Source organism: Salarias fasciatus (assembly GCF_902148845.1).
Source record: "Salarias fasciatus chromosome 7 unlocalized genomic scaffold, fSalaFa1.1 super_scaffold_4, whole genome shotgun sequence".
NCBI classification, from domain to species: domain Eukaryota; kingdom Metazoa; phylum Chordata; class Actinopteri; order Blenniiformes; family Blenniidae; genus Salarias; species Salarias fasciatus.
In genome coordinates, this window is record NW_021941229.1 from 27,706,203 (window position 1) to 27,730,899 (window position 24,697).

At 56.8% G+C, this 24,697-nt stretch overlaps 3 protein-coding genes across 5 annotated transcripts; 1 reads left to right on the plus strand and 2 right to left on the minus strand.

The window, feature by feature from the left end:
• On the plus strand, window positions 1–911 carry lage3 (L antigen family member 3). Of its 2 annotated transcripts, none has more exons than XM_030085216.1 (3): window positions 1–124; window positions 397–525; window positions 607–911. In XM_030085216.1, the coding sequence occupies exons 1-3, from the start codon at window positions 90–92 to the stop codon at window positions 719–721; spliced, it is 279 nt and encodes a 92-aa protein (XP_029941076.1). In that variant the 5' UTR covers window positions 1–89; the 3' UTR covers window positions 722–911. The 2 variants fall into 2 exon arrangements, with proteins under 2 accessions (XP_029941076.1, XP_029941077.1); XM_030085217.1 differs by having other exon boundaries at window positions 610–911.
• On the minus strand, window positions 356–5,734 carry wdr45 (WD repeat domain 45). Of its 2 annotated transcripts, XM_030085214.1 has the most exons (12): window positions 5,596–5,734; window positions 4,558–4,637; window positions 3,647–3,721; window positions 3,474–3,578; window positions 2,860–2,965; window positions 2,583–2,677; window positions 2,307–2,386; window positions 2,019–2,227; window positions 1,837–1,938; window positions 1,573–1,718; window positions 1,208–1,316; window positions 356–386 (listed from the first exon to the last, which is right to left on the minus strand). In XM_030085214.1, exons 2-11 carry the CDS (start codon window positions 4,604–4,606, stop codon window positions 1,210–1,212), a joined length of 1,074 nt encoding a protein of 357 aa, XP_029941074.1. In that variant the 5' UTR covers window positions 4,607–4,637; window positions 5,596–5,734; the 3' UTR covers window positions 356–386; window positions 1,208–1,209. The 2 variants fall into 2 exon arrangements, with proteins under 2 accessions (XP_029941074.1, XP_029941073.1); XM_030085213.1 differs by lacking the exon at window positions 356–386 and having other exon boundaries at window positions 916–1,316.
• A 741-nt stretch (window positions 5,735–6,475) lies between these two features.
• LOC115382621 (bone morphogenetic protein 1) lies at window positions 6,476–18,543 on the minus strand. Its single transcript, XM_030084438.1, has 11 exons — window positions 18,482–18,543; window positions 18,047–18,339; window positions 8,306–8,344; window positions 8,186–8,224; window positions 8,069–8,118; window positions 7,859–7,928; window positions 7,673–7,787; window positions 7,217–7,389; window positions 6,930–7,011; window positions 6,732–6,853; window positions 6,476–6,616 (listed from the first exon to the last, which is right to left on the minus strand). The coding sequence occupies exons 1-11, from the start codon at window positions 18,541–18,543 to the stop codon at window positions 6,486–6,488; spliced, it is 1,176 nt and encodes a 391-aa protein (XP_029940298.1). The 3' UTR covers window positions 6,476–6,485.
• Between the last annotated feature and the right edge of the window lie 6,154 nt (window positions 18,544–24,697).

Here is a 24,697-nt window from a genome sequence, read left to right on the forward strand (position 1 = left end):
TCCTCCGCCTTCGGGCGGAGCCGCGAGCCGCAGCTCCTTTTCTCAGCCTCCTCCCTCGAAGAAGAAAGCCTGACTTCCGGTGCTTCAACATGGCGGCGGGAGAGTCGAGCCGGAAGGTGGAGCTGTGAGTTGATCGCGTCCTTTAAAAGACAGATTTCTCTTCATCAACGAGGTTTAGACTTTAAAAGACAGATCCAGGTTCCCGGTAACACCGAGCCGTGAGGAGAGAGCCGGGGCGTTTAGCGCCGGAGGGGGGCACCAGTTAGCTCAGACACCAGAACATCTGAAACACCCAGAGAAAGAATAGACACATGAAGTCCGCTTGAGACAGAGACAGAAACCACCACGAGACTGAAGACGTGTCCCCCTGTCCCCTGTCCCCGCCCTGTCCCGCAGCTGGCTGGATGTCCCCTTCCCGTCGGAGCGCGAGGCGTCCATCGCTCTGCGCGCGCTGTCCCCGGACCGGGAGCCGCGCAGGGGCGGGATCAGCAAGACGCTGAGCGTCTCCGAGACCACGCTGTCCGTGTGAGTCCACGTAGTCCCGGTCCCGGTCCCGTCCAGGTCCCCGGATGCCTGAGCTTGTCTCTGTGTCTGTCTCCGTCTCAGCAGGTGGACTGCGGACGAGGCTCGGATCCTGCGCGTCTCCGTCTCGTCCTTCCTGGACCACCTGTCCCTGGTCCTGCAGACCATGCAGAGCTTCGGCCCTCCTGTGGAGGTCTGAGGGTCCAGGACCAGGACCAGGACCAGGACCAGGACCCGGCTGGAGCGATGGAAGGACTGAAGGAATCAAACCACTTTTATTTTGAAGTTTGATTTTCAGCTTGATGATTGAAAAAAAAAAAACCAAAACATTTTATTCTTTTTCTTTTTCTTCACTGAATCGATTTTCTGGAATAAAAACTTCAAACTGATTTCATGTTTTTATTCACGCTTCAGAGTGTGTGTGTGTGTGTGTGTGTGTGTGTGTGTGTGTGTGTGTGTGTGTGTGTGTGTGTGTGTGTGTGTTCGTTCCAGTCTGGGGGGACTCTCAGGGTGGGGCCCGTTACCATGACGACGCTCATTTAAACACCAGGCCTGGGAGACTCCAGGTGGGCCGGAGAACCCGGATCACACCGAGCCGGTCCTCCAGTCCCCGGGGAACCGAAACCGTCTGTTTCCTTCTGGGAAGGCCCCGCCCCCTGGGGGTGGGGCTGCTGGGTGGCTCCGCCCTCAGAAGTCGTCGTCGCAGATGTCCAGATAGACGTCGAAGGCCTCCCGGTTGCAGTTCCCGTCCGGCGTGAAGACGTACTTATGGAAGGTTCCGTCCACGCAGATCGCTGCGGAACGCAAAACGTTAGCGGCGCTAAAGAGATAACCGCTAGCTGAGCTAACGCTAGCTGAGCTAATGCTAGCTGAGCTAACTGCTAGCTGAGCTAACTGCTAGCTGAGCTAACGCTAGCTGAGCTAATGCTAGCTGAGCTAACTGCTAGCTGAGCTAACCGCTGTCTTCAGCAGCGAATGCTAACGATGAGCTAGCTTCCTCTGACGGCGCGGCGTCTTCTTGTGGCGGGGAGGGGACAGGAAGTGACTCACCGATGACGGAGTTGACGTTCTTGGACGTGTTCTTCCCAAACGCGCAGATGCAGGCGCACTCGGCCGGAACCGTGAAGCTCGCCAGAGACCACTGACTGTCCACGTACTGTCCAATGACCGGGCCCACCTTCCCCACCCGGGCCAGCCTGGGACAGGGACGGGGACAGGGACACAGTATCACACACACACACACACACACACACATAGACATGATGTGTTTTTGTCTCTCTCTCTCCGTCCCCCCGCTGTCCCCCCGTCTCTTACGCGGAGCGGCGGTTCAGCTTGGTGTCCTTCAGGGCGAAGATGTGGACCGTCCCCTTGTCGCTGGACGCGCAGAGGAAAGACGAGTCGTGGCTGAAGTTGATGCTGAGAAGACAGAACGTCCGTCCCGTTAGTGTCTGTCCCCCGGACGTGTCTGTCCCGGTCCGGTGCGTCTGTCTCTGTACCAGTAGAGCGTGGCCGGGTCCGTCCCCCTCCTCAGCTCCACCAGCTTGTCCCTGCTGGACGTGTCGAAGAGACGGATGAGCGTCCCCTTGCGGGACGCCGACGCCGCCACGCTGCCGGTCTGGTTCAGAGCCACGCAGGCGATCTCGCTCTGGTGGGCGTTGATGGTGAACGGGGCCGAGGACGTGCAGGGCTTGGAGTGGGACAGGTCCTGAGGGACAGACGGGGGACGGGGCTGAGGGTGAGACAGGTCCTGAGGGACAGACGGGGACAGACAGACTGAGACTCACCACCAGCTGCAGGCTGCCGCACTTATGTCCCGGAAAGAGGAGGAGCTGCTTCTCCAGACTGGGGGACAAGTCCACCAGACCTGGAGACAAGAGGACAGACAGGACAGTGAGGACAGTGAGGACAGAGAGGACAGTGAGGACAGAGAGGCCAGTGAGGACAGAGAAGACAGTGAGGACAGGGAGGACAGAGAGGACAGTGAGGACAGGGAGGACAGAGAGGACAGTGAGGACAGAGAGGACAGAGAGGAGGAGGAGGAGGAGGAGGAGGACCGGTACCTTTGGGGTTCTCCCGGGTGTCGAACTCAAACAGCTTCTCGGGGTTCTCGGGGAAACTGTAGACGTAGATCCGGTTCTTCGTCACGATGACGATCCTGCAGAACCACACAGAACCTCAGAACCAGAACCTGGTCCAGGAGACCCTGGTGTGAGTGTAGTGTGTAGTGTGTAGTGTGTGTAGTGTGTGTAGTGTGTATTGTGTATTGTGTGTGTGTGTGTGTGTGTGTGTGTGTGTGTGTGTGTGTGTGTGTGTGTGTGTGTGTGTGTGTGTGTGTACTTGTCGTGTCTCAGCCGGACCGCCAGCACCGTCTTGGTGAAGGTGAACTCCAGGACCAGTTTGTCTTTAGCGTCTCGAGACTCTCGAGCGTCGTCCCAGACCAGCACTGAGGGAGAGACGCACCGTGAGCCACACACACACACACACACACACACACACACACACACACACACACACACACACACACACACACACACACACAGTCTCGTATTTCTATCCTTGTGGGGACCTTCCATTGACTCCCATTCATGTCTAGCCCCTAACCCTGACCCTTACCCTAACCCTAACCCACACCACAACAAAGCCTAACCCTAAAGAAATGTTTTTGACCTTTTACTTTTTTCAGTAACAACAACATGGTCAAGAAAACACTGTTTCTCCTACTTAGGACCGGAAAAAGGTCCCACAAGGCACGTCGTTCCACGTTTTGCTATCCTTGTGGGGACATTTGGCCCCAACAAGGATAGAAATACAAGAACACACACACACACACACACACACACACACACACACACACACACACACACTCTGATACACACTCTGATACACACACACACACACACACACACACACACACACACACACACACACACACACACAGGAAGTGACCTCACCAGAGATCTCGGAGAACTTGGGGCTGGCTCCGCCCCCCACCAGGGCCAGCAGGTTGGAGCGCTGCAGCATGGAGCAGAGCGACACACTGCCCACCTGCTCGTGGTCTGGGGGGGAGGGGGGTTAGAGAACACACACACACACACACACACACACACACACACACACTGCTCACCCAGGTGGCCCTTCTCCATCAGAGGCTCCACGTTGTAGATCCGGACCCCGGTCTCCATGGCACAGCAGAAGCAGCCTGAGGAGCCAGAGCGGCAGTCAGGGGGCGGGGCCATGAGGAGGGGGCGGGGCTTCCTTCACATTAGCATCCAGCTAACATGATGCTAACGTGGTGTCAGTCTGGAACCATGTCAACAGCGGCGGCTGAGCCGCCACGGCCGCAAGCTAACGGCTAACGGTGCTAACAAGTTCCAGCAGCAGCCCGCCCTGCCCCCACGCCGTCCCCCCACCCCCGCCCTGCCCCCACGCCGTCCCCCCGCCGTCCCCTCACCCCGTCCCCCCGCCCCCGCCCTGCCCCCACGCCGTCCCCCCACCCCCACCCTGCCCCCACGCCGTCCCCCCGCCCCCGCCCTGCCCCCACGCCATCCCCCCACCCCCGCCCGGCCCCCACGCCGTCCCCCCGCCCCCGCCCTGCCCCCACGCCGTCCCCCCGCCGTCCCCTCACCCCGTCCCCCCGCCCCCGCCCTGCCCCCACGCCGTCCCCCCGCCCTGCCCCCACGCCGTCCCCCCGCCCTGCCCCCACGCCGTCCCCTCACCCCGTCCCCCCGCCCCCGCCCTGCCCCCACGCCATCCCCCCGCCCTGCCCCCACGCCGTCCCCCACGCCGTCCCCCCGCCCCGTCCCCTCACCCCGTCCCCCCGCCCCCACCCTGCCCCCCACGCCGTCCCCCCACCCCGTCCCCCCGCCCCCGCCCCCGCCCCCACGCCGTCACCCCGCCCCCGCCCTGCCCCCCCGCCCCGCCCCCACGCCGTCCCCCCACCCCGTCCCCCCGCCCCCGCCCTGCCCCCACGCCGTCGCCCCGCCCCCACGCCGTCCCCCCGCTGTTAGCATGCTGCTAGCTGCCCACTGGACTCACTGTGGTCCTGGTTGAACTGGAGACTGTTGACTCCTCTCTGCTGAGACATGACGGCGGACAGGACGTCCCACAGCCGCTACCTGAGGGACAGACAGGGGGACAGGGGGAGAGAGAGGGAGAGAGAGACAGGGGGACAGAGGGAGAGGGAGAGAGGGAGACAGGGGGACAGAGGGAGAGGGAGAGAGGGAGACAGGGGGACAGAGAGAGAGAGAGAGGGGGAGAGAGAGGGAGAGAGAGACAGGGGGACAGAGGGAGGGAGACAGGGGGGGAGAGAGAGGGAGAGAGAGACAAGGGGACAGAGGGAGAGGGAGACAGGGGGAGAGAGAGACAGGGGGACAGAGGGAGAGACGGTGAGAGAGAGGGAGAGACAGAGAGAGGGAGAGAGGGAGACAGGGGGAGAGAGAGACAGGGGGACAGAGGGAGAGAGAGAGGGAGACAGGGACAGACAGGGAGAGAGAGAGAGAGGGAGACAGGGACAGACAGGGAGAGAGAGAGAGAGGGAGACAGGGGGGAGAGAGAGGGAGAGAGAGACAGGGGGACAGAGGGAGAGGGAGACAGGGGGAGAGAGAGGGAGAGAGAGACAGGGGGACAGAGGGAGAGAGAGGGAGAGAGAGACAGGGGGACAGAGGGAGAGAGAGGGAGAGAGGGGGAGAGAGAGACGGTGAGAGAGAGGGAGAGACAGAGAGAGGGAGAGAGGGGGACAGAGGGAGAGAGAGGGAGACAGGGACAGACAGGGAGAGAGAGGGAGACAGGAGGACAGAGGGAGAGAGAGGGAGACAGGGACAGACAGGGAGAGAGAGAAAGGGAGACAGGGACAGACAGAAACAGACAGGGGGAGAGAGAGAGAGAGAGAGAGGGAGACAGGGGGAGAGAGAGGGAGGAGGACAGAAAAACCGGGAGACGGGGGGAGGGGGACACACAGACCGGGAGACAGGGGGAGAGGGAGGGGGACAGGGGAGGACAGAGCTGTTTTTAGCATGTAGCTTTAGCCACGTTAGCTCCAGTCGCCCCCCCGCCGCCATGCTGGATGAGTCTCACCGTCAAACTGCAGCTGAAGTCCAAACAGACACGTGACACCTCAAACCGAACTCACGAGAATCAGTAACGAAAACAAAAACAACGACGAAGACGACGACGACCACACGCGCAGCTTTGTTTTCGTTCGACCGCTGACGTCACTCTCACGTGTTTCCGGTTTTATTCCGCTTCCGGTTCGGTGCCGCCTCGTTGCTTGTCCAGAGACGTGCCTCCGTGCCGCCATCTTGGAGAGGGGTGAGCAGAGCGTGGAGGAGTCACGGGATGTTCCACACAACGAATGACTAGACCGCTCGCTGCTCGGCGGACAGCAGCGGCGCCAGGGCAAACCGGCGCTCACTTCCGGTAGTGGCAGAAGCTGCGGGGCGCTGTGGAATCCTGGGTAAATACAGACTTCAAGGCTGCTGGTCGTCACTGATGGGACAACATGTGTTATGTTGTGGCTCTGACTGTTAGCAGACAGCAAACCTCTGTCCGAGGCACGTTGTCATGGCGACCACAGCGCCGTTTAGCCCTCACAGGGGGCAGCGAGCAGTCTAGTAATTTTATACGTCACTGTTCCAAACGATCCGTCTGTTAAGAACGTCCCGCGTGGCTCCACAGCACGTCCAGCTCTGATCCCTGGAGACGCCAGAGGCTCCGTTCTGGACGCTCCGACCAGAGCAGATCCGGAAGAATCCCGTTTCACTGGTGGAGTTTATGAGGAGACGGACGGAGGACAGACTGAACCCCCCCACTCCGCTCCAGGCTCCTCCCAGCAAACAGCTGATTCACCGAGCTGCGGGACGGAGGGTTGAGGGACCAGGACCAGGACCAGGAGGAACCATCAAACTTTTTGTGAAAATCACAGGAAATGGAGACTTCAAACAGTTTGACATGAGGACGGCTTTATTTCAGAGGACGGGGAGGACAGGGAGGACGGGGGTCACTGCCTCAGTGTGCTGGCTGATGTAGTGAGGACATGGGTGGAGACGTCGTCCTCCATCTTTCCCTGCTCTGCCCTTGGACGGAGGCCTGAGAGCGTCTGGAAGCATAAGGGGGGGGTCAGGAGAGTGACCACACACACACACACACACACACACACACACACACACACACACACACACACACACACACACACACACACAGAGAGAACTCACCACACTTGTAGAGCCGTCTCACTCTCTGGACGTCCGTCTCCGTCAGCCGGACTCTCTGTCCCATGTCCTCCACGTCCTCCTTGGCGATGATGGTGGGAAGACCGTTGGAGGAGAAGAAGCTCCTGAGAGAGACGGGGGGACAGACGGTCACAGACTGGACGGGTCCGGGCAGGACCTGGTGACCTGGTGACCTCTGACCTCCCGTAGTGCAGGATGGACTGCAGGTCGTAGGGCAGGCCGAACGTCTGTCCGTCCCGCTGCTTGAAGTTCCTCTCCTTCCCTGAAACAGAGACCGTCTGAGTCCCAGCAGAGAGACCGTCCCCCCGTCCCCCCACCAGTCCTCCCGTCCCCCCCGTGTCCCCCGTCCCCCCGTCCCACCCCATCCCCCCGTCCCCCCACCAGTCCTCCCGTCCCCCCCGTCCCACCCCATCCCCCCGTCCCCCCACCAGTCCCTGCCGTCCCCCCCGTGTCCCCCCGTCCCCCACCTGGCAGGACATTCTGCAGGACGATGGTGACGTATCCCCCCCGGTCCGTCCGGGTGTGTTCGTGGTAGAAGCCCAGAGCGTGGAGGATCTCATGGACCACATTACCCACAGTGCACCGGGGCCCCACGAACACCTGCTGAGGGCCGCCGATGAAGCCCACGTAGGACGCACAGCTGACGGAGACAGAGACACCTGGGATTACTGCTGTGTCCTGTCACCCCCGGGCCCCCCCGTGCCCCCCCTCACCCCTTGCCCTTGGTGAACAGCAGGTGGTCCCTCTCGGACCCCCCGGTGCCCCCCCTCACCCCCCCTCACCCCTTGCCCTTGGTGAACAGCAGGTGGTCCCTCTCAGACCCCCCCGGTGCCCCCCCTCACCCCCCCTCACCCCTTGCCCTTGGTGAACAGCAGGTGGTCCCTCTCGGACCCCCCCGGTGCCCCCCCTCACCCCCCCCTCACCCCTTGCCCTTGGTGAACAGCAGGTGGTCCCTCTCGGCCCCCCGCTGGTGGAAGCTCACACAGGTGTGTTTGGACACCATCGCCATGGCAGCCAGGAGCTCGTCCCTCCGTCCAGCTGCAGGACAAACAGCAGGTGAGCGGCGGTGGGGGAGGGGGGCGCTAACCCAGCCCCCCCACCCCCGTTACCCAGCTCCGGGCTGATCTCGTAGGGGATCTCCAGCGTGGGCCACACTCTGCTCACGGCGTTCCGGTCCTCCTGCAGGGACCAGAACCAGCACGGGTCACAGGAACCAGGAACCAACGGGCCAATCAGCAGCAAGCTGCCAACTGCTGACGCTAACGGGTTTGAAGGAACCAGTTTGACCCTGACCGGCTACAGGGTCAAAGGTCACTCACAGGCTGCAGCATGTCTCCCTCCAGCAGGGGGCGCTCATCAGACTTCAGCTCTGCAGAGAACACCACAATGATTAGCATTAGCATTAGCATGAACACTGTCTCCAGACTAGAACTCACCCTCCAAAGTCTCGGGGTTCTCCGGGTCGGTTCTGGAAACTAGAAGCAAAGAAGACCAGGATGAAGACAAAGAGACAGACAGGGGGACAGAGAGACGGACGGAGGGACGGAGGGACAGACCTTCAGCAGTTGTCGTTTCCTCCAGCGGAGCAGAACTCACTGAAACAAACATTCAGAGAACAGAACGTGACGGAGGAACCTCCACCCAGACCTCCACCCAGACCCCCGACCTCCACCCAGACCCCCAACCTCCACCCAGACCTCCACCCAGACCCCCAACCTCCACCCAGACCTCCACCCAGACCCCCAACCTCCACCCAGACCTCCACCCAGACCCCCAACCTCCACCCAGACCTCCACCCAGACCCCCGACCTCCACCCAGACCCCCAACCTCCACCCAGACCTCCACCCAGACCCCACCCAGACCCCCAACCTCCACCCAGACCCCCAACCTCCACCCAGACCCCCGACCTCCACCCAGACTTCCACCCAGACCCCCAACCTCCACCCAGACCTCCACCCAGACCCCCAACCTCCACCCAGACCCTCAACCTCCACCCAGACCTCCACCCAGACCCCCAACCTCCACCCAGACCCCCAACCTCCACCCAGACCCCCACCCAGTCAGACAGCTCTCAGCTGCTGCTCGTCCTCACAGTCGTTATCCATGTCAGACTAGCGGCTAGCTGCAGGCAGTTAGCGTCTCGCTAGCTGCAGCATTGGGCTAGCTGCTGGTACCCGACGTAGGTGGAGCGGCGTCTCCACCACGCTGCAGGGTCTCTGCACGTCTTCAGCATCGGAGCCTGAACCTGGTCTGGAGTCCAGACCAGCCGAGCCCCTCGCAAACCTGCTAGCCACTAGCTGACATGCTAGCTGGTAGCTGTGAGCTTAACGAGGTGGTAGAGCCAGGCTGCTAGCTTTCAGCTGCTAGCTGTTAGCTTTCAGCTGCTAGCTGTTAGCTTTGTAACGACTGAACTCAGGGCGGTACAGGGAGTTGGTCGTCTGACAGCTGAAGGAACGTTGAGAACGTCTGATCTGATCTGGAGTCAGTTTGAGGAAAACTGAACAACGTTTCTCACCGTCTGAGAGGAGGAGCAGCGAGAGAAGGAGGCGCAGCATGATTCTGAGGAGCAGCTCTGAGGGCCTGCTCCTTCTTTAGAGGAGGAGGAGGAAGAGGAGGAGCAGGAGGAGGAAGAGGAGGAGGAGGAGGAGGAAGAGGAGGAGGAAGAGGAGGAGCAGGAGGAGGAGGAGGAAGAGGAGGAGGAGGAGGAGGAGGAAGAGGAGGAGCAGAATAGGTTTCTGTGGCTCGGCGGTTCAGTGAGGAGTAAACTTCTCTCCAGTCAGTTCTTCATTCATGAAAAGCGGAAAATCCTAAAAAGTTACTTTTAAAAAAGAAACCTTCACAAATGATCACAGAATACACACACACACACACACACACACACACACACACACACACACACCCTGTCAGTAGGGAGTGAGGTCATGACCTCCTGCTGTTGCTGCTGGTAGAAGCTGTGTGAGGCTGGTTGTCTTTTCCATTTCCCAGAAGGCAGCAGTTCAAACGGAGTGATCCGGGAGTGATCCGGGAGTGATCCGGGAGTGATCGGGGAGTGATCAGGGAGTGATCAGGGAGTGATCCGGGAGTGATCGGGGAGTGATCCGGGAGTGATCCGGGAGTGATCGGGAAGTGATCCGGGAGTGATCGGGGAGTGATCCGGGAGTGATCGGGGAGTGATCCGGGAGTGATCGGGGAGTGATCCGGGAGTGATCGGGGAGTGATCAGGGGAGTGATCAGGGTGGGAGGAGTCTTTCTTCTGGAACGGGAGCTGTGCAGGTTTTGGGGAAAAGGGGTATTTTGAAGACAGAACTAAACTCCCAAGATGCAAATCTGTTGATGACGTCATGACTGTGCGGTTCTCTCTGGGTTTGAACGCAGCGTCACGTTTCTGAGTTTATGAACCAGTGAACCGTCTGAACGGCTGAGCAGAGCTGGTGAGGAGAGAAGAGAACGTCGCTCTGGATTCATTCCTGTGATCTGAGGCCGTTCTGACCAACACGACGACCGCGAGGCGGACGGATCAGCAGAAATCGGCTGTCAGCCTGACCTTGACAGCAAGCTGGATTCTGGCGGGATTTGTTCACACACACCACGAGCACCCATCATGCACCGCTCGCAGTCCTGCGCTAAAGCTCGGTTTGTTTTCCTTCAGACCAATCACGTGTCGTTTAGGGCGGGACATGAAGCTCTGACGAAAGCAGGAAGTGAAGGACTGCTAATAATATTAGCATGGCGAGCAAAAACAGTGGATGTAAACGACCCTAAACAACGCGTGATTGGACCGCAGGACAAGAATCCGAGCTCAAGCCCGAGCAGTGCATGATGGGTTCTCGTGGTGTGTGTGAACAAATAAGGTCAGGCTGACAGCCGATTTCTGCTGATCCGTCCGCCTCGCAGTCGTAACACATGATTGGTCTGAAGGAAAACAAACCGAGCCCGAGCGCAGGACTGCGAGCGGTGCATGATGGGTACTCGTGGTGCGTGAACAAATCCCGCCAGAATCCAGCCCGACGGGAAGGTTCGGTGCGTACAGCTGCTGAACATATGTGCCTCTGAGACGCCCGGCGGGTTGTTGTCTCGGACCACCCGGTTGTCAGTCCATGTTATTTCGACTACGGTTCCCATAATGCTTTGCCACCTGGTCACATGCTTGCTTGTAGTTAAGCTAGTCGGTTCGAACTGAACGGCAAACATGAAGCTCCGGCTCCGTGGCCAGGTTTACTGCGAGGGGGCGTGGCCAGGTTTACTGCGAGGGGGCGTGGCCAGGTTTACTGCTAGGGGCGTGGCCAGGTTTACTGCGAGGGGGCGTGGCCAGGTTTACTGTGAGAGGGCGTGGCCAGGTTTACTGCTAGGGGCGTGGCCAGGTTTACTGTGAGGGGGCGTGGCCAGGTTTACTGTGAGGGGGCGTGGCCAGGTTTACTGCTAGGGGCGTGGCCATGTTTACTGTGAGGGGGCGTGGCCAGGTTTACTGTGAGGGGGCGTGGCCAGGTTACTGCGAGGGGGCGTGGCCAGGTTTACTGTGAGGGGGCGTGGCCAGGTTTACTGTGAGGGGGCGTGGCCAGGTTTACTGCAAAGGGGCGTGGCCAGGTTTACTGCAAGGGGGCGTGGCCAGGTTTACTGCGAGGGGGCGTGCCATGTTTACTGCGAGGGGGCGTGGCCAGGTTTACTGCGAGGGGGCGTGGCCAGGTTTACTGTGAGGGGCGTGGCCATGTTTACTGTGAGGGGGCGTGGCCAGGTTTACTGTGAGGGGGCGTGGCCATGTTTACTGTGAGAGGGCGTGGCCAGGTTTACTGCTAGGGGCGTGGCCATGTTTACTGTGAGGGGGCGTGGCCAGGTGGCTCATTGAAATGTATTAGTTTAAAAAGAGGCGTGGGACATGAAGCAGCGCTGCTCCTGGACGGGATTCTAGAGATTAATTGACGCGACTCAGAGCAGGAAGTGCCGGCAGACGCGTCAGCCTGCAGGGGGAAGATGCTCCGTGGCTAACGCCAGTGTGGAATGGTGTATAATTCATTCACATTCTAATCATTATGCTGTGATCATTTCTCCACCATTTTATCCACATTCTAATGAACATGTACTGATTCAACTGTTCACTATATTTTTACCTGATATGTACAGCTCCAGGGCCCGACAAGATCCACGCCTACTGGCTTAAGAAGCTGACTGCACTCCATGAACGCCTTGCAGCACAAATGAACCAGCTGCTAATATCAGGGACCCCCCCAGAGTGGCTAACCCAAGGTTGGACAGTCCTCATCATGAAGGACACCCAGAAGGAACAACACCATCAAACTACCGGCCTAGAACCTGCCTCAGCACCACATGGAAGCTCCTATCAGGCATCATAGCGGCCAAGACAAGTAGGCACATGGATCAGTACATGAGTAAAGCACAGAAAGGGATTGGCAATAACAGCAGGGGGGCCAAACACCAGCTACTGGTTGACAGGGCAATCGCCCAAGACTGCAAGGCCCGCAGCACCGACCTGTGCTCTGCCTGGACTGATTACTAGAAAGCCTCTGACTCAGTGCCACACGTGGATACTGGAGTGCTGGAAACTGAACAACATCAACAGGACTCTAAGGAGCTTCATTCAGAACTCAATGGGCTGTGGAAGACCAGTCTAGAGGCCAACTCAAAGCCAGTGGCACAGGTGAGCATCAAATGCGGCATATACCAAGGTGAGGCCCTGCCCCCCCCTGCTGTTCTGATAGGCCTGAACCCCCTCAGCCAGATCATTACCAAGAGCCGCTTTGGATACCGGTTCAAGAGCGGAACAACTGTCAGCCACCTCCTCTACATGGACGACATCAAACTGTATGCCAAGAATGAGCGTGACATCGACTCCCTGATCCACCTCACCAGGACATACAGCAGGGACATCGGGATGTCATTCGGACTGGATCAGTGTGGACGAATGGTATCTAGAAGAGGGAAGGTGATCACAACTGAAGGAGCTGAATTGCCTGAAGGGAACATAACAGATGTGCAGGACAGTGATGATCTGCTAAGTGAACGCCTCAGACACCAAAAGCCCAGTGAAGGAGGAGCCAGAGGAGCCATCATGGACAGACGAAGCCCTGCAGGGCATGGACCACCCGACACATGGAAGAAAACATAGCAGAGGCTGGAAAAGGCTGGACTGAAGGACAGCACAGAGGCACGAATCATGGCTGCACAAGAACAGGCCCTGAACACAAGATCAGTAGAGGCCGGGATCTACCACACCACACCAGACCCCAGGTGCAGACTGTGCCAAGAAGCCCCAGAGACAGTACAGACCATCACAGCAGGGGGTCAGATGCTGGCAGGCAAGGCAGACATGGAACGGCACAACCAGGTAGCGGGCATCGTGTTCAGGAACATGTGTACCGAGTATGGACTGGAGGTCCCAGGGTCCAGATGGGAGACACCTCCAAAGGTGGTCCAGAACAATCCAGCCAAGATCCTGTGGGACTTCCAGATCCAGACTGACCAGCAGGTGACGACCAATCAACCTGACATAGTGGTGGAGGATAAACAGCAGGAGACAGCTGTGGTGATAGATGGAGCAATCCCAAGAGATGGAACATCAGGAAGAGAGAGAGAGAGAGAGAGAGAGAGAGAGAGAGAGAGAGAGAGTGTGGGGCGTGAAGACAACAGTGATACCAGTAGTGATCGGGACACTGGGAGCAGGAACCCCCAAGCTGGGAGGATGGCTCCAGCAGAGACCAGGAACAACATCTGAGAGCTCTGTTCAGAAGAGGCAATCCTAGGACCAGCTAAGACCCTGCAGAACCCTCCAGCTCCAGGACTCTGGTAGACCCTGCAGAACCCTCCAGCTCCAGGACTCTGGTAGACCCTGCAGAACCCTCCAGCTCCCAGGCCTCTGGTAGACCCTGCAGAACCCTCCAGCTCCAGGACTCTGGTAGACCCTGCAAAACCCTCCAGCTCGGGTCCTCTGGTAGACCCTGCAGAACCCTCCAGCTCCAGGACTCTGGCAGAGGACCCGAGCTGGAAGGAGACAGACACAATACCGCGGGGTGGCGAGAACACAGTTTGTTTTTTCATTTTCAGGCCTCCAGTATAACCGGAACTGGAACTGAAAGTTAATCGTGTGTGCGTTCTGACCGCCCCAGGCCGGTTTCAAGGTTCGAAGCCGGGAGTGGACCGACTCCCGTCCTCTCCTCACATGAGAAAAAAAATCTTCTGTTTTTCCTCTGAAGAACACGAGCGACTTGATAAGACAACTGAAGCCTGTATTCATGTCTGAGAAAAACGAGCTGCGGCTCAGAGTTTCATCAAATGTAACCATCCCCCGGCCTGAGTCATGCAGAGACGAGAGGTTGACTTCCCGAGCGAGGAAGGCATCGGCGCCGTTTCTGCTGGAGGCTGCTGGCTGTTGGCGCTTCACCAGGGGGCGCTGTGTTTCTGCTGCTGTCCTGTCTGACCAGCTGCCGCTGGGTGAAAGAACCCTGCAGACACTCCAACGTTCTGAGCAGCCTTGGTGACTCCGTTCAGTGTTTTGCTCCCGTCTCAACAGGAACTGTCCGATGGCTCAGTTAGCGTTAGCCGTTAGCATCAGGTGGAATGGAGGAGGAGGAGGAGGAGGAGGAGGAGGAGGAGGAGGAGGAGGTGGAGGAAGAGGAGCAGCAGGGGGGAAGATGCTCTCTAATCTACTGTTTCCTCTGTTTCGTCACTTCCTGTTTGGATTTTTCCACCGAGAAAGGAAAGTTAACACAAAGAGGAGGGAGATGGTTATCACACACACACACACACACACACACACACACACACACACGCTCAGTCTTGTATTTCTATCCTTGTGGGGACCTTCCATTGACTCCCATTCATGTCTAGCCCCTAACCCTGACCCTTACCCTAACCCTAACCCACACCACAACAAAGCCTAACCCTAAAGAAATGTTTTTGACCTTTACTTTTTTCAGTAACAACAACATGGTCAAGAAAACACTGTTTCTCCTACTTAGGACCGGAAAAAGGTCCCACAAGGCACGTCGTTCCACGTTTTGCTATCCTTGTGGGGACATTTGGCCCCAACAAGGATAGAAATACGAGAACACACACACACACACACACACACACACACACACACACACAGTCTGATACACACACACACACACACACACACACACTCAGGTTCTCAGACCTGCTTTGAATTCGAGTCACGTTTCGAGTTTCCTGAGTGGAAGGAAGCCGGTTTCACACTGGAGCTATTTTTAATGCCGTTATTCATTAACACACACACACACACACACACACACACACACACACACACACACACACACACACACACACACACACACACCAGGCCTTCTGGACCTCCTCTAGTCCAGTCTGGAAAGTTCCTGGTTTCTGAAGAGTTCTTTAACTGGAACTGAGGGACCAAGTCTCTCAGACCAGAACCCAGAATCCAGAATCCAGAACCCAGGACCCCTGTCTGGCTGGGGTCCTGGTTCTCCTGGGGACAGGGAGGTCTGGAGGGTTCTGGTCTCGGCTCGGAGCCGTGGTCTCCAGGTCTCCGGTTCCCCGGAACCCGGTGGAGGAGACAGGAAGTCAGGACTCCCGTCCAGCTGAAGACAGAGCCCTGCAGAGTCCAGAAGGACCGGACAGGACCCGGCAGAACCAGAGAACCACAGCCCGGGTGGCTGTGGAGGAAGACCTGGGTCTGGAGTCCAGGAGGACCTGGAGGAGGACGACCTGAGGACCCAGAGGGGTCTGGTTCAGGGGGGGTCTGGTTCAGGGGGGGGTCTGGTTCATGGGGGGTCTGATTCAGGGGGTCTGGTTCAGGGGGTCTGGTTCAGGGGGGGGTCTGGTTCATGGGGGGTCTGGTTCAGGGGGTCTGGTTCAGGGGGTCTGGTTCAGGGGGTCTGGTTCAGGGGGTCTGGTTCAGGGGGGATCTGGTTCATGGGGGGTCTGGTTCAGGGGGTCTGGTTCAGGGGGTCTGGTTCAGGGGGGATCTGGTTCAGGGGGTCTGGTTCAGGGGGTCTGGTTCAGGGGGTCTGGTTCAGGGGGTCTGGTTCAGGGGGTCTGGTTCAGGGGGTCTGGTTCAGGGGGGATCTGGTTCATGGGGGGGTCTGGTTCAGGGGGTCTGGTTCATGAGGGGGTCTGGTTCAGGGGGTCTGGTTCAGGGGGTCTGGTTCATGAGGGGGTCTGGTTCAGGGGGTCTGGTTCAGGGGGGTCTGGTTCAGGGGGTCTGGTTCAGGGGGTCTGGTTCAGGGGGTCTGGTTCATGAGGGGGTCTGGTTCAGGGGGTCTGGTTCAGGGGGTCTGGTTCAGGGGGTCTGGTTCATGAGGGGGTCTGGTTCAGGGGGTCTGGTTCAGGGGGTCTGGTTCATGAGGGGGTCTGGTTCAGGGGGTCTGGTTCAGGGGGTCTGGTTCAGGGGGTCTGGTTCAGGGGGTCTGGTTCAGGGGGTCTGGTTCAGGGACCACAGGATTCCGTCTCTGCTCTTTGCAGATGATGTCGTCCTGTCGGCTCCATGGAACCTGGACCAGGTGAGGGAGAACCCTGTGTGTGTGTGTGTGTGTGTGTGTGTGTGTGTGTCTCAGTGTGTGTCTCAGTGTGTGTCTCAGTGTGTGTCTCAGTGTGTGTGTGTTTCCTGCTGTTACTCATTAACCCGCCGGCCTCTGATTGGCTGAGCTGCAGGATAAAGGGACTGGGGGACCAGGGTTCTGGACAGACGTCCTCCGGCGGGTCCACAGACATGTTGCGCCTCCTCCTGCTGCTCCTCGTCCTCCTGGTGTCCTCAGCGGCCGTCCAGCTGCTGCCGGAGGACGGCGTCCCCCGCCGGGCGCGCTTCTCCGCCAACAGCCCCAGTGAGTGACGGGACGGGACGGGGGGACAGGGACAGGACGGGACAGGGGGACAGGGACGGGACGGGGGGACAGGGACAGGACGGGACGGGGGGACAGGGACGGGACGGGGGGACAGGGACGGGACGGGACAGGGGGACAGGGACGGAACATGACGGGACGGGACGGGGATGGGGGGGATGGGGACGGGGGATGGGGAAAGGGACAGGGATGGAGACAAGGACAGGAGGGACAGAAGGGGGTAGAGGGACTGGGACTAGATCAGCTAATCCTGACCCACTCACTGTGTGTATATGTCTCTCTCTCTCTGTGTCCCTCTGTCTCTTTGTCTCTCTGTCTCTCTCTCTCTCTCTGTCCCTCTGTCTCTTTGTCTCTCTCTCTCTCTCTCTCTTTGTCTCTCTCTCTCTCTGTCCCTCTGTCTCTTTGTCTCTCTGTCTCTCTCTCTCTCTCTGTCCCTCTGTCTCTTTGTCTCTCTCTCTCTCTGTCTCTCTGTCTCTCTGTGTCTCTGTCTCTCTGTCTCTCTGTGTCTCTGTCTCTCTGTGTCTCTCTGTCCCTCTATCTGTCTCTGTCCCTCTGTGTCTGTCCAGGTGACGTAGCTCGCTGTCTGAACGGGGCCGTCTCCGTCGGCTGTGGTTTCTTCTCCTGTCTGGAAAACTCCACCTGCGACACCGACGGCATGAACCAGCTGTGTGAGCTGTTCCTGCAGGCGGCGGCCAGCTTCAACACCGAGGTGAGCCGCGCCGCTCCGCCCGTCGCTCCGCCCGCTGCTCCGCCCGCCGCTCCGCTCCGCCCGCCGCTCCGCTCCGCCCGCCGCTCCGCCCACCACGCCGCTCCGCCCGCCGCTCCGCCCGCCGCTCCGCTCCGCCCGCCGCTCCGCCCACCACGCCGCTCCGCCCGCCGCTCCGCCCGCCGCTCCGCTCCGCCCGTCGCTCCGCCCGTCGCTCCGCCCGCCGCTCCGCCCGCCGCTCCGCCCGCCGCTCCGCCCTCTGCTGCACCTGCCACTCATAGTTTGTTTGTCGTTCCCATGGGGGCCACAGGGGGGAGCAGTGGAGCAGCTGCTGCTCTGTGTGGAGCTGTCTTCACTGCAGTGTGTGTGTGTGTGTGTACTCGTTTTTCTATCCTTGTGGGGGCCAAATGTCCCCACAAGGATAGGAAAACCAGCCTGATGTGCCTTGTGGACCTTCTTCCGGTCCTCATGAGGGAAACAGTGTTTTCTTCACCATGTTGTTCTTACTGAAAACAGTCAAAGGTCAAAACATTTCTTTAGGGTTCGGCTGTGTGGTGGTCTGGGTCAGGGTCAGGGTCAGGGTCAGGGTCAGGGTCAGGGTCAGGGTCAGGGGCTAGATATGGAAGGTCCCCACGAGGATAAAAATATGAACCTGTGTGTGTGTGTGTGTGTGTGTGTGTGTGTGTGTGTGTGTGTGTGTGTGTGTGTGTGTGTGTGTGTGTGTGTGTGTGTGTGTGGTGTCCCGGTCCTAACTGACCTCCTCCATTGTTGATGTAGACGGGGGACGCTGGTCTGTCCGCTGTCCTGCCGTCCCCGGTGGAGCAGTGGGGGCGAACAGGGAGGACCAGAGTGGACCGAGGACACAGTCCTGGGGTGTCCCGGTGCTGAGGACGAGGTGGACAGTGGACTCTGCTGGTGAGGAGTCCCCTGTCCAGCAGCAGGTGGACGTCTCCAGGCCCGGCGGCTGAGGGAGGGGGGCGGCTGGAGCAGGGCGTCTCTAGACCTCTTTGGGGTCCGGGAGGGTCCACAGAGGAGTCTGGAGATGTCTCGCTTCATGGGACAGACGTCACTGCTCCGGACCGGCAGGGACTGGGACCGGGAGCTGTGGGGTCTTTGGGACGGAGGTGGAGGTCTTGGAGACAGTGGACATGGTGGACCGGCTCAGAGACAGGCTGGAGACGTCAGTAAACACCCGGCGAGTCGGTCAGCTCCAGGTCCAGCCCCGGGCCGGGACGCCGGCGGGCCCCGGTGCATTGTGGACGTGTGTCCATGAAGTCCAGCATCCTCACCGTCCACAGGCGGTCTGGAGACGGGAATCAAACCGTGTTGAGCTGGTCTGGACAGTTCCTGCTCCTGGCCCAGTACTCCGGGATCCAGGTGGTCCAGGTGTCCCGGGTGGATAGCCTGGAGTCTGCCGCCCCCTGCTGGGTGGAGCCGGTCCTGTTCGGTAGAACTGCTTTCATGTTGAAATCCCCAAACCGTGAACCACGTCAGGATCAGTGTTCCGGTCCGCTGATCCCGTACAGACGATCCGGGCCGGAGGTCCACTACAGTGGACAGTCCTCCGTTCCGTCCTGCCGGTAGACGGTGACGCTGTCCGGTGTGACGGCGCTGTCCAGCACGTCTCCGTGAAGACAAAGACAACGGTTCCTCGTGTCCCGGAGGAACCAGGAACTCCTCAGAGACCGAAGGTCAGGACGGCGGGACGAGCAGGACGGGTCCGGCTCGACACGCCGGCCCGGCCCGCTTCCCCTCCGGCGCCGGCGAGGACCCGAAGATCCACGCTGGTCCGCCGCAGAGTCCCCGGCTCGGAGCGGCGATCACTGCGGCCATTAATCCCGATCGCTCTGAGATAGCCAAGAAACAAGTCCCACTGCTAGCATTAGCATGTGTCCACAGCAGCTGGGATTAGCATTAGCATGTGTTCGCAGCAGCTGGGATTAGCATTAGCATGTGTCCACAGCAGCTGGGATTAGCATTAGCATGTGTTCGCAGCAGCTGGGATTAGCATTAGCATGTGTCCACAGCAGCTGGGATTAGCATTAGCATTAGCATTTGTCTACAGCAGCAGGGATTAAAATTTGCATTAGCATTAGCATCACTGGTGTCCCCAGCAGCAGGGATTAGCATTAGCGTTAGCGTTAGCGTGGCGTGCTGACGGTCCCGCTGTCTCTGCAGGGAAAGACGTTCGTGAAGAAGAGTCTGCTCTGCATCTCTCAGGGAATCTCGGGGAAAATCTTCCAGACCATCAGGAGGTGCAACATCTTCCAGAGGATGATCGCAGAGGTCAGTCAGAGGTCAGGGGTCACCCCGGGCCTCAGCCACTCCCTGACCCGTTGACTCTCTATGGTCCTCAGGTCCAGGAGGAGTGCTACACCAGCCTGGACCTGTGCTCGGTGGCCCGGACCAACCCGGACGCCATCGGAGAGGTGGTGCAGGTTCCCACCCACTTCCCCAACAGGTGACCTTCGACCCGAGCGCCGAGCGGCGGTCGCCGCGGTAACGGGCTGACCCCCGCTGTGGCGTTGCAGGTACTACAGCACGCTGCTGCAGGCGCTGCAGGCGTGCGACGAGGCGACGGTGGCGGCGGTGCGGGCGGCGCTGCTGGCCCGGCTGGGCCCGGACCTGGAGACCTTCCTGCAGCTGCTGCAGAACAAGCCGTGCGGCGCCGACGGCGGCGGCGGCGCCTTCAGCGGCCCGGCCGCCTGGAGGAACACGCCCGTCTTCAACGTGCAGCCCGGCTTCCGGGGGCGGGACCCCACGCACCTGTTCGCCAGGAAGCGGTCGGTGGGGGCGGAGCCCGGCCCGGACCAGTAGGGGACGGTTACCACGGCGACCGCGGCGGGCGGCGCGGCGCGGCACGCTGGTCGTGGCGTCTCGCGCCCCCCGGAAAGAAGCTAGTTTGAATAAAGGATGTGACCAAACTGAGTCCGACTTCATGTTTCCACTGCAATCATCCAGAGCCATACAGCTGATGCTAATGGTAATGCTAATGCTAATGCTAATGCTAATGCTAATGCACTTCCAAAGCCTCTGCGGTCCGGGAGTCGCTCGCTTGCTGAAATTAGCCTCCTGGTGAAAACGACCTGAGCCCAGCAGAGCAGCAGGAGGCCCAACCCGCGGCGCCGGCAGAGCCGGGGTCGCTCCAGGAGGGCGGCGGCCCGGTTCAACAGATTCCAGTTCACGATCATTAAACTCTAAACAACTAAAACTTTATATTTAAACGTTCATGAAACAAAATACTCTGTAGTACTTCCGATGCTTTAGATAAATCATTCATATATAGTATAAACAATAACGGACCAAGAATCGAACCTTGAGGTACCCCGCAATTTATATCACACAAGTCTGATTTTATTTCATTAATTTGAACATACTGTTTTCTATTTTCTAAATAACTAGTTATCCATTTATGAGCAATCCCTCTGATCCCATATTTTTCAAGTTTCCAGAGCAGCCGTGAGTGGTTTATCACGTCAAAAACTTTTTGTAAGTCAATGAATATACTTACAAAAAATTTTTATTGTCACTTTCTCTTGCTATTTTCTCTGTTAATTCCATTATTGCCAATCTGTATTTATCCCCATTTTTAAAAAGAGGAACAACTTTGGCTATTTTCATTTTTTCAGGAAAAGTTCCGGTTTTCAAAGACAGATTACAAATGTGTGCGAGTGGTTCAGTGACTGACTCAACAACATTCTTTAGAACCGACATGTCTGATCCCTCACAGTCACTTCATCTCTTATTCCCAAAGTTCTTCACTATTTTCCTGATCTCATCTTCTTCCACGTTCACAATAAAATACTATTTACGTTATCAATGTCCATGTTGTCCCTTGCATTTGTTGTTTGTGGAATTTTTTTGGCAATATTAGTCCCCACACTTACAAAATATTAACAAAACTCGTTAACAATTTTCTTTGGTTTTGTTATTTCAAGATCTTCCTTAGTAAAATATTCAGGGTACAAATTCTTAACTTTATTACTCTTTGTGACGCTATTTATTATTCCCCATGTTGCCTTTGTATTGTTCTTGTTTTCATTTAATTTTTCACTGTAGTAATGTTTTTTCCGGTTTTTGATGATCCACAGGAATTAATTTCTATATTTCTTGTAACGGTTTTCTGCCTCTTCTGTTTGCGTTTTTAGGAAATGTCTGTATAAATTATTTTTCTTTTTGCAAGCATTTTTTTATCCCTTTTGTTATCCATGGTTGATCTCTTCTTTTGTCCTTATAACATATTATTTTGCAATTTTTATTATACAACCTTGTCACAACTTCTATAAAAGAATTGTAACCCAAGTTGACATCCTCTGCTATACTGTTTCCCATTTCTGTTTATTGAGGTCATCACTGAGTCCCCCAGTGCCTTTAATGATCTAGTTCTAATCTTTTTAAATGTGTTTCTGTGTACCACTTTCTGACAGTATTTCAGTACTGTAAAGATCAGCAAATGATCACTAATATCAGTTGTTAAATTGCTCTTACTGTAATATCCTCAGCATTAGTTAAGATGTTGTCCATTGTCGTGGCACTGTGTGTTGTTGTTCTCGCTGGTCTTGTTATTAATGGAAAAAGACCCAAACTGTTCATTGAATTTAGGAAATCTGTTGTTCTAGAGTCTTTCACATTTTCAAAATTTATATTAAAATCTCCACGAATCGCTGGTTTCTTATATTGCGTCTTTCCAAATTTTCCGTCATTTTATCAGTGAACAATTGCACACATGACTCCTGTGGTCTATTAACACAACTTACCAATATATTTTTTCTGTATTAGACATTATTTCCACTGTTATCTTTTCTATTTCATCCTCCAATACTGTCATCTCATTAATAATTTTGGATTTTAGCTTTGTACTGATGCACAGAGCAACTCCTCCTCCTCTTTTGTCCTTCCTGCGTAGAGAGAAGAGGGAATAACCCTCCATTTGAAACTCGGTCATCATATCATCTTTAAGCCACGTTTCCGTTATTGCAACAATACTGAATTTGGTTTTAAACCCATTTAATTAGTCTTGAATTCATGTAAATTCATTGTAGATGCTTCGAGCATTTAGATGTATAATGGATAGCGTGTTACCTTCACTTTTTGCTGTGTTAAGAGCCTCTTCGTTGTAGTATTCACATTTGTAATGTTAAATACATTTTCATCTACTCTTGTGTCTATGTCGTATATTTTGTTTTCCTGATCCATGTGTTTTATATATGTGTGTTTTTAGTTTGTTTTTCAACTCACATCTTGCTGTTTCGAGGTCATTACAAATGCAACTTTTCTTGACCAACAGTTATGATTGTTTGTACTTTGCAAGATCCTTTATGCTTTTTCCTTGCACAGCATTGGTTCCTTCTTTTTGCTTCATCCATATCTTACAGTTCCAAACCCATGTTGCTGCTGTGTGAGTTTGTTTTCTGAGCAGTCTTGCTTCTTTTGCAATCTCAGCATTTCTTTTGGTCAAATGATCATTTATAAAGACACTCGTTCCTTTCAGTTTCTTTCCCTGTTTCATCAGCTCTGTTTGTGTTTCCTGTTTACAAAACGTACAGCGACCGATGGTTTACTCTTACTGTTTCTTTGTGGGATTGTGTGACGAGCCGAGATGGAGTCGTGCTGGATGTTGATACCTTGTCTTTGGAAGAATTGTAAGACTTGATGTTGTAGGGTGAGCAGTTCCTCAGTTGGAGCATCTTCTCCGATGTAAGAACGATGTCTTGTGTCTAGTCCGGATATCAGAACGTCGTCTTTCCTTGAGTATTGTTCCAGATCTTCCACCCGTTGTTGGATCTGCGTTATGATTTCATTCAACAGTTTTTTAGACTTTTAATTTCCAATTAGTTCATCTGTGCTTGACATTTTGTTTGAAAATGTGTTCAAGGTTCTTTTAATGTCCTCTATGTCTCCTTCTATCTTCTCAAAGTTTTTGAAGGAGGCATTTTGTCTTACTTTGTCTGTGAATATCAGCAGCCTGGTGGACGTTTAACTTCCACGGGACCGACGCTGCCGATGCAGCCGCCGCGGGGCCGGGGGCGAGCAGCCTGCCGGTCGCTGGCCGCCGCGGGGCCGGGGGCGAGCAGCCTGCTGGTCGCTGGCCGCCGCGGGGCCGGGGGCGAGTAGCCTGCCGGTCGCTGGCCGCCGCGGGGCCGGGGGCGAGCAGCCTGCCGGTCGCTGGCCGCCGCGGGGCCGGGGGCGAGCAGCCTGCCGGTCGCTGGCCGCCGCGGGGCCGGGGGCGAGCAGCCTGCCGGTCACTGGCCGCCGCGGGGCCGGGGGCGAGCAGCCTGCCGGTCGCTGGCTGCCGCGGGACCGACGCTCGGATCGCCCTGAGAGCTCCTTCTGTCGAATTGCAGCAGCGGCTTTGGTGAATCCGGATCCACGTCCAGCTTGGTGGCCTCGGGGTTGTGGATGGCGGGCAGGCGAGTGAGGCCGGCGCTCCTGCAGATGACTTCGCCGCCGAGCTCGCGAGCGAGGCTCGTCCCAGGGAGCCGCGCCGCGCCCGGCGGTCGGCCTCCAGCCCGATGCCTCGTTCGCCTCGGTCCCGATGTCACAGCGGCGTGGAGAAGAGAAGCTGACGGGGGAGTGTATTGCACGGTTGTGTAGAATGAACAGGGAGAGTACCTGTAAGTTTCAGTCGACGCTAGCTGCTAGCTGCTAGCTGCTAGCTGCTTTTCCGGCCGTGAGCAAATGGCGCGAACGGGGGAAACGGCTGCGACCGTTAAAGAGAGGACCTGCTGGAGGCTGGAAGGTCAAGCAGAAAGTATAAATTCAAGAAGAACTGAGGTGAGAGTCATATATTTATGTATTTAAATAGTCATGATTTATTGTGAATGTATCTAATGATGCTAATATCTGTCGGCTGTTTTTCCTTCTGTGTTTCAGAAACGTGTCCTGAGCCTGTCCACAGCTGCAGGACGCCGACCTGCTGAGAGGAAGACAGACCGTTTCTTCCACCTTGTACATTACAGTTAAACATGGCTTCGCACAACCATGAGGGTTTATGTTGACATGTATATATATTTTTCACTGGTATTTTATTTAAGCCAAGATTTCCACACAGTGCGCTAGTTGAATTCTGTCAGTTTGGGGGTGTTGGAAGCGCATGTAGGCCTGTTGGTTGTTGAACGTCCAGTGGGATGAGAAAGTATCTGAACCTTTCGGAGTTTCTCACATTTCTGCATAAAATCACATCAAATGATCTTTGTCAAAATCACACAGATGAAAAACCAGAGTCTGCCTCGCCTGAAACCACCAGACACTGAGGTTTCATATGTTAGTGAGGACAGCAGGCAGCAGTGACTGAGGGGGGGGGAGAAGTAACTGACCCCCCCCCGGCAGCAGTGACTTCAACCAGACGCTTCCTGTCGCTGCAGGTCAGTCTGACACATCCGTCAGGACTCCTCTTGGCCCATTTTCA

What these genes read in the sequence shown, in the direction of transcription:
- lage3 (XM_030085216.1), top strand. Translation starts at nt 90, where the DNA reads ATGGCGGCGGGAGAGTCGAGCCGGAAGGTGGAGCT. An exon ending in TCGAGCCGGAAGGTGGAGCT is followed by an intron (nt 125 to 396) that starts GTGAGTTGATCG and finishes CCTGTCCCGCAG; the next exon opens with CTGGCTGGATGTCCCCTTCC. An exon ending in TCCGAGACCACGCTGTCCGT is followed by an intron (nt 526 to 606) that starts GTGAGTCCACGT and finishes TCTCCGTCTCAG; the next exon opens with CAGGTGGACTGCGGACGAGG.
- wdr45 (XM_030085214.1), bottom strand. Translation starts at nt 4,606, where the DNA reads ATGTCTCAGCAGAGAGGAGTCAACAGTCTCCAGTTCAACCAGGACCAC. An exon ending in GTCCGGCTGAGACACGACAA is followed by an intron (nt 2,678 to 2,859) that starts GTACACACACAC and finishes GTGGTTCTGCAG; the next exon opens with GATCGTCATCGTGACGAAGA. An exon ending in GACCCGGCCACGCTCTACTG is followed by an intron (nt 1,939 to 2,018) that starts GTACAGAGACAG and finishes CTGTCTTCTCAG; the next exon opens with CATCAACTTCAGCCACGACT.
- LOC115382621 (XM_030084438.1), bottom strand. Translation starts at nt 18,543, where the DNA reads ATGCACCGGGGCCCGCCGGCGTCCCGGCCCGGGGCTGGACCTGGAGCT. An exon ending in CTGTTCACCAAGGGCAAGGG is followed by an intron (nt 7,390 to 7,672) that starts GTGAGGGGGGGG and finishes TGTCTCCGTCAG; the next exon opens with CTGTGCGTCCTACGTGGGCT. An exon ending in CCTGCAGAATGTCCTGCCAG is followed by an intron (nt 7,012 to 7,216) that starts GTGGGGGACGGG and finishes TCTCTGTTTCAG; the next exon opens with GGAAGGAGAGGAACTTCAAG.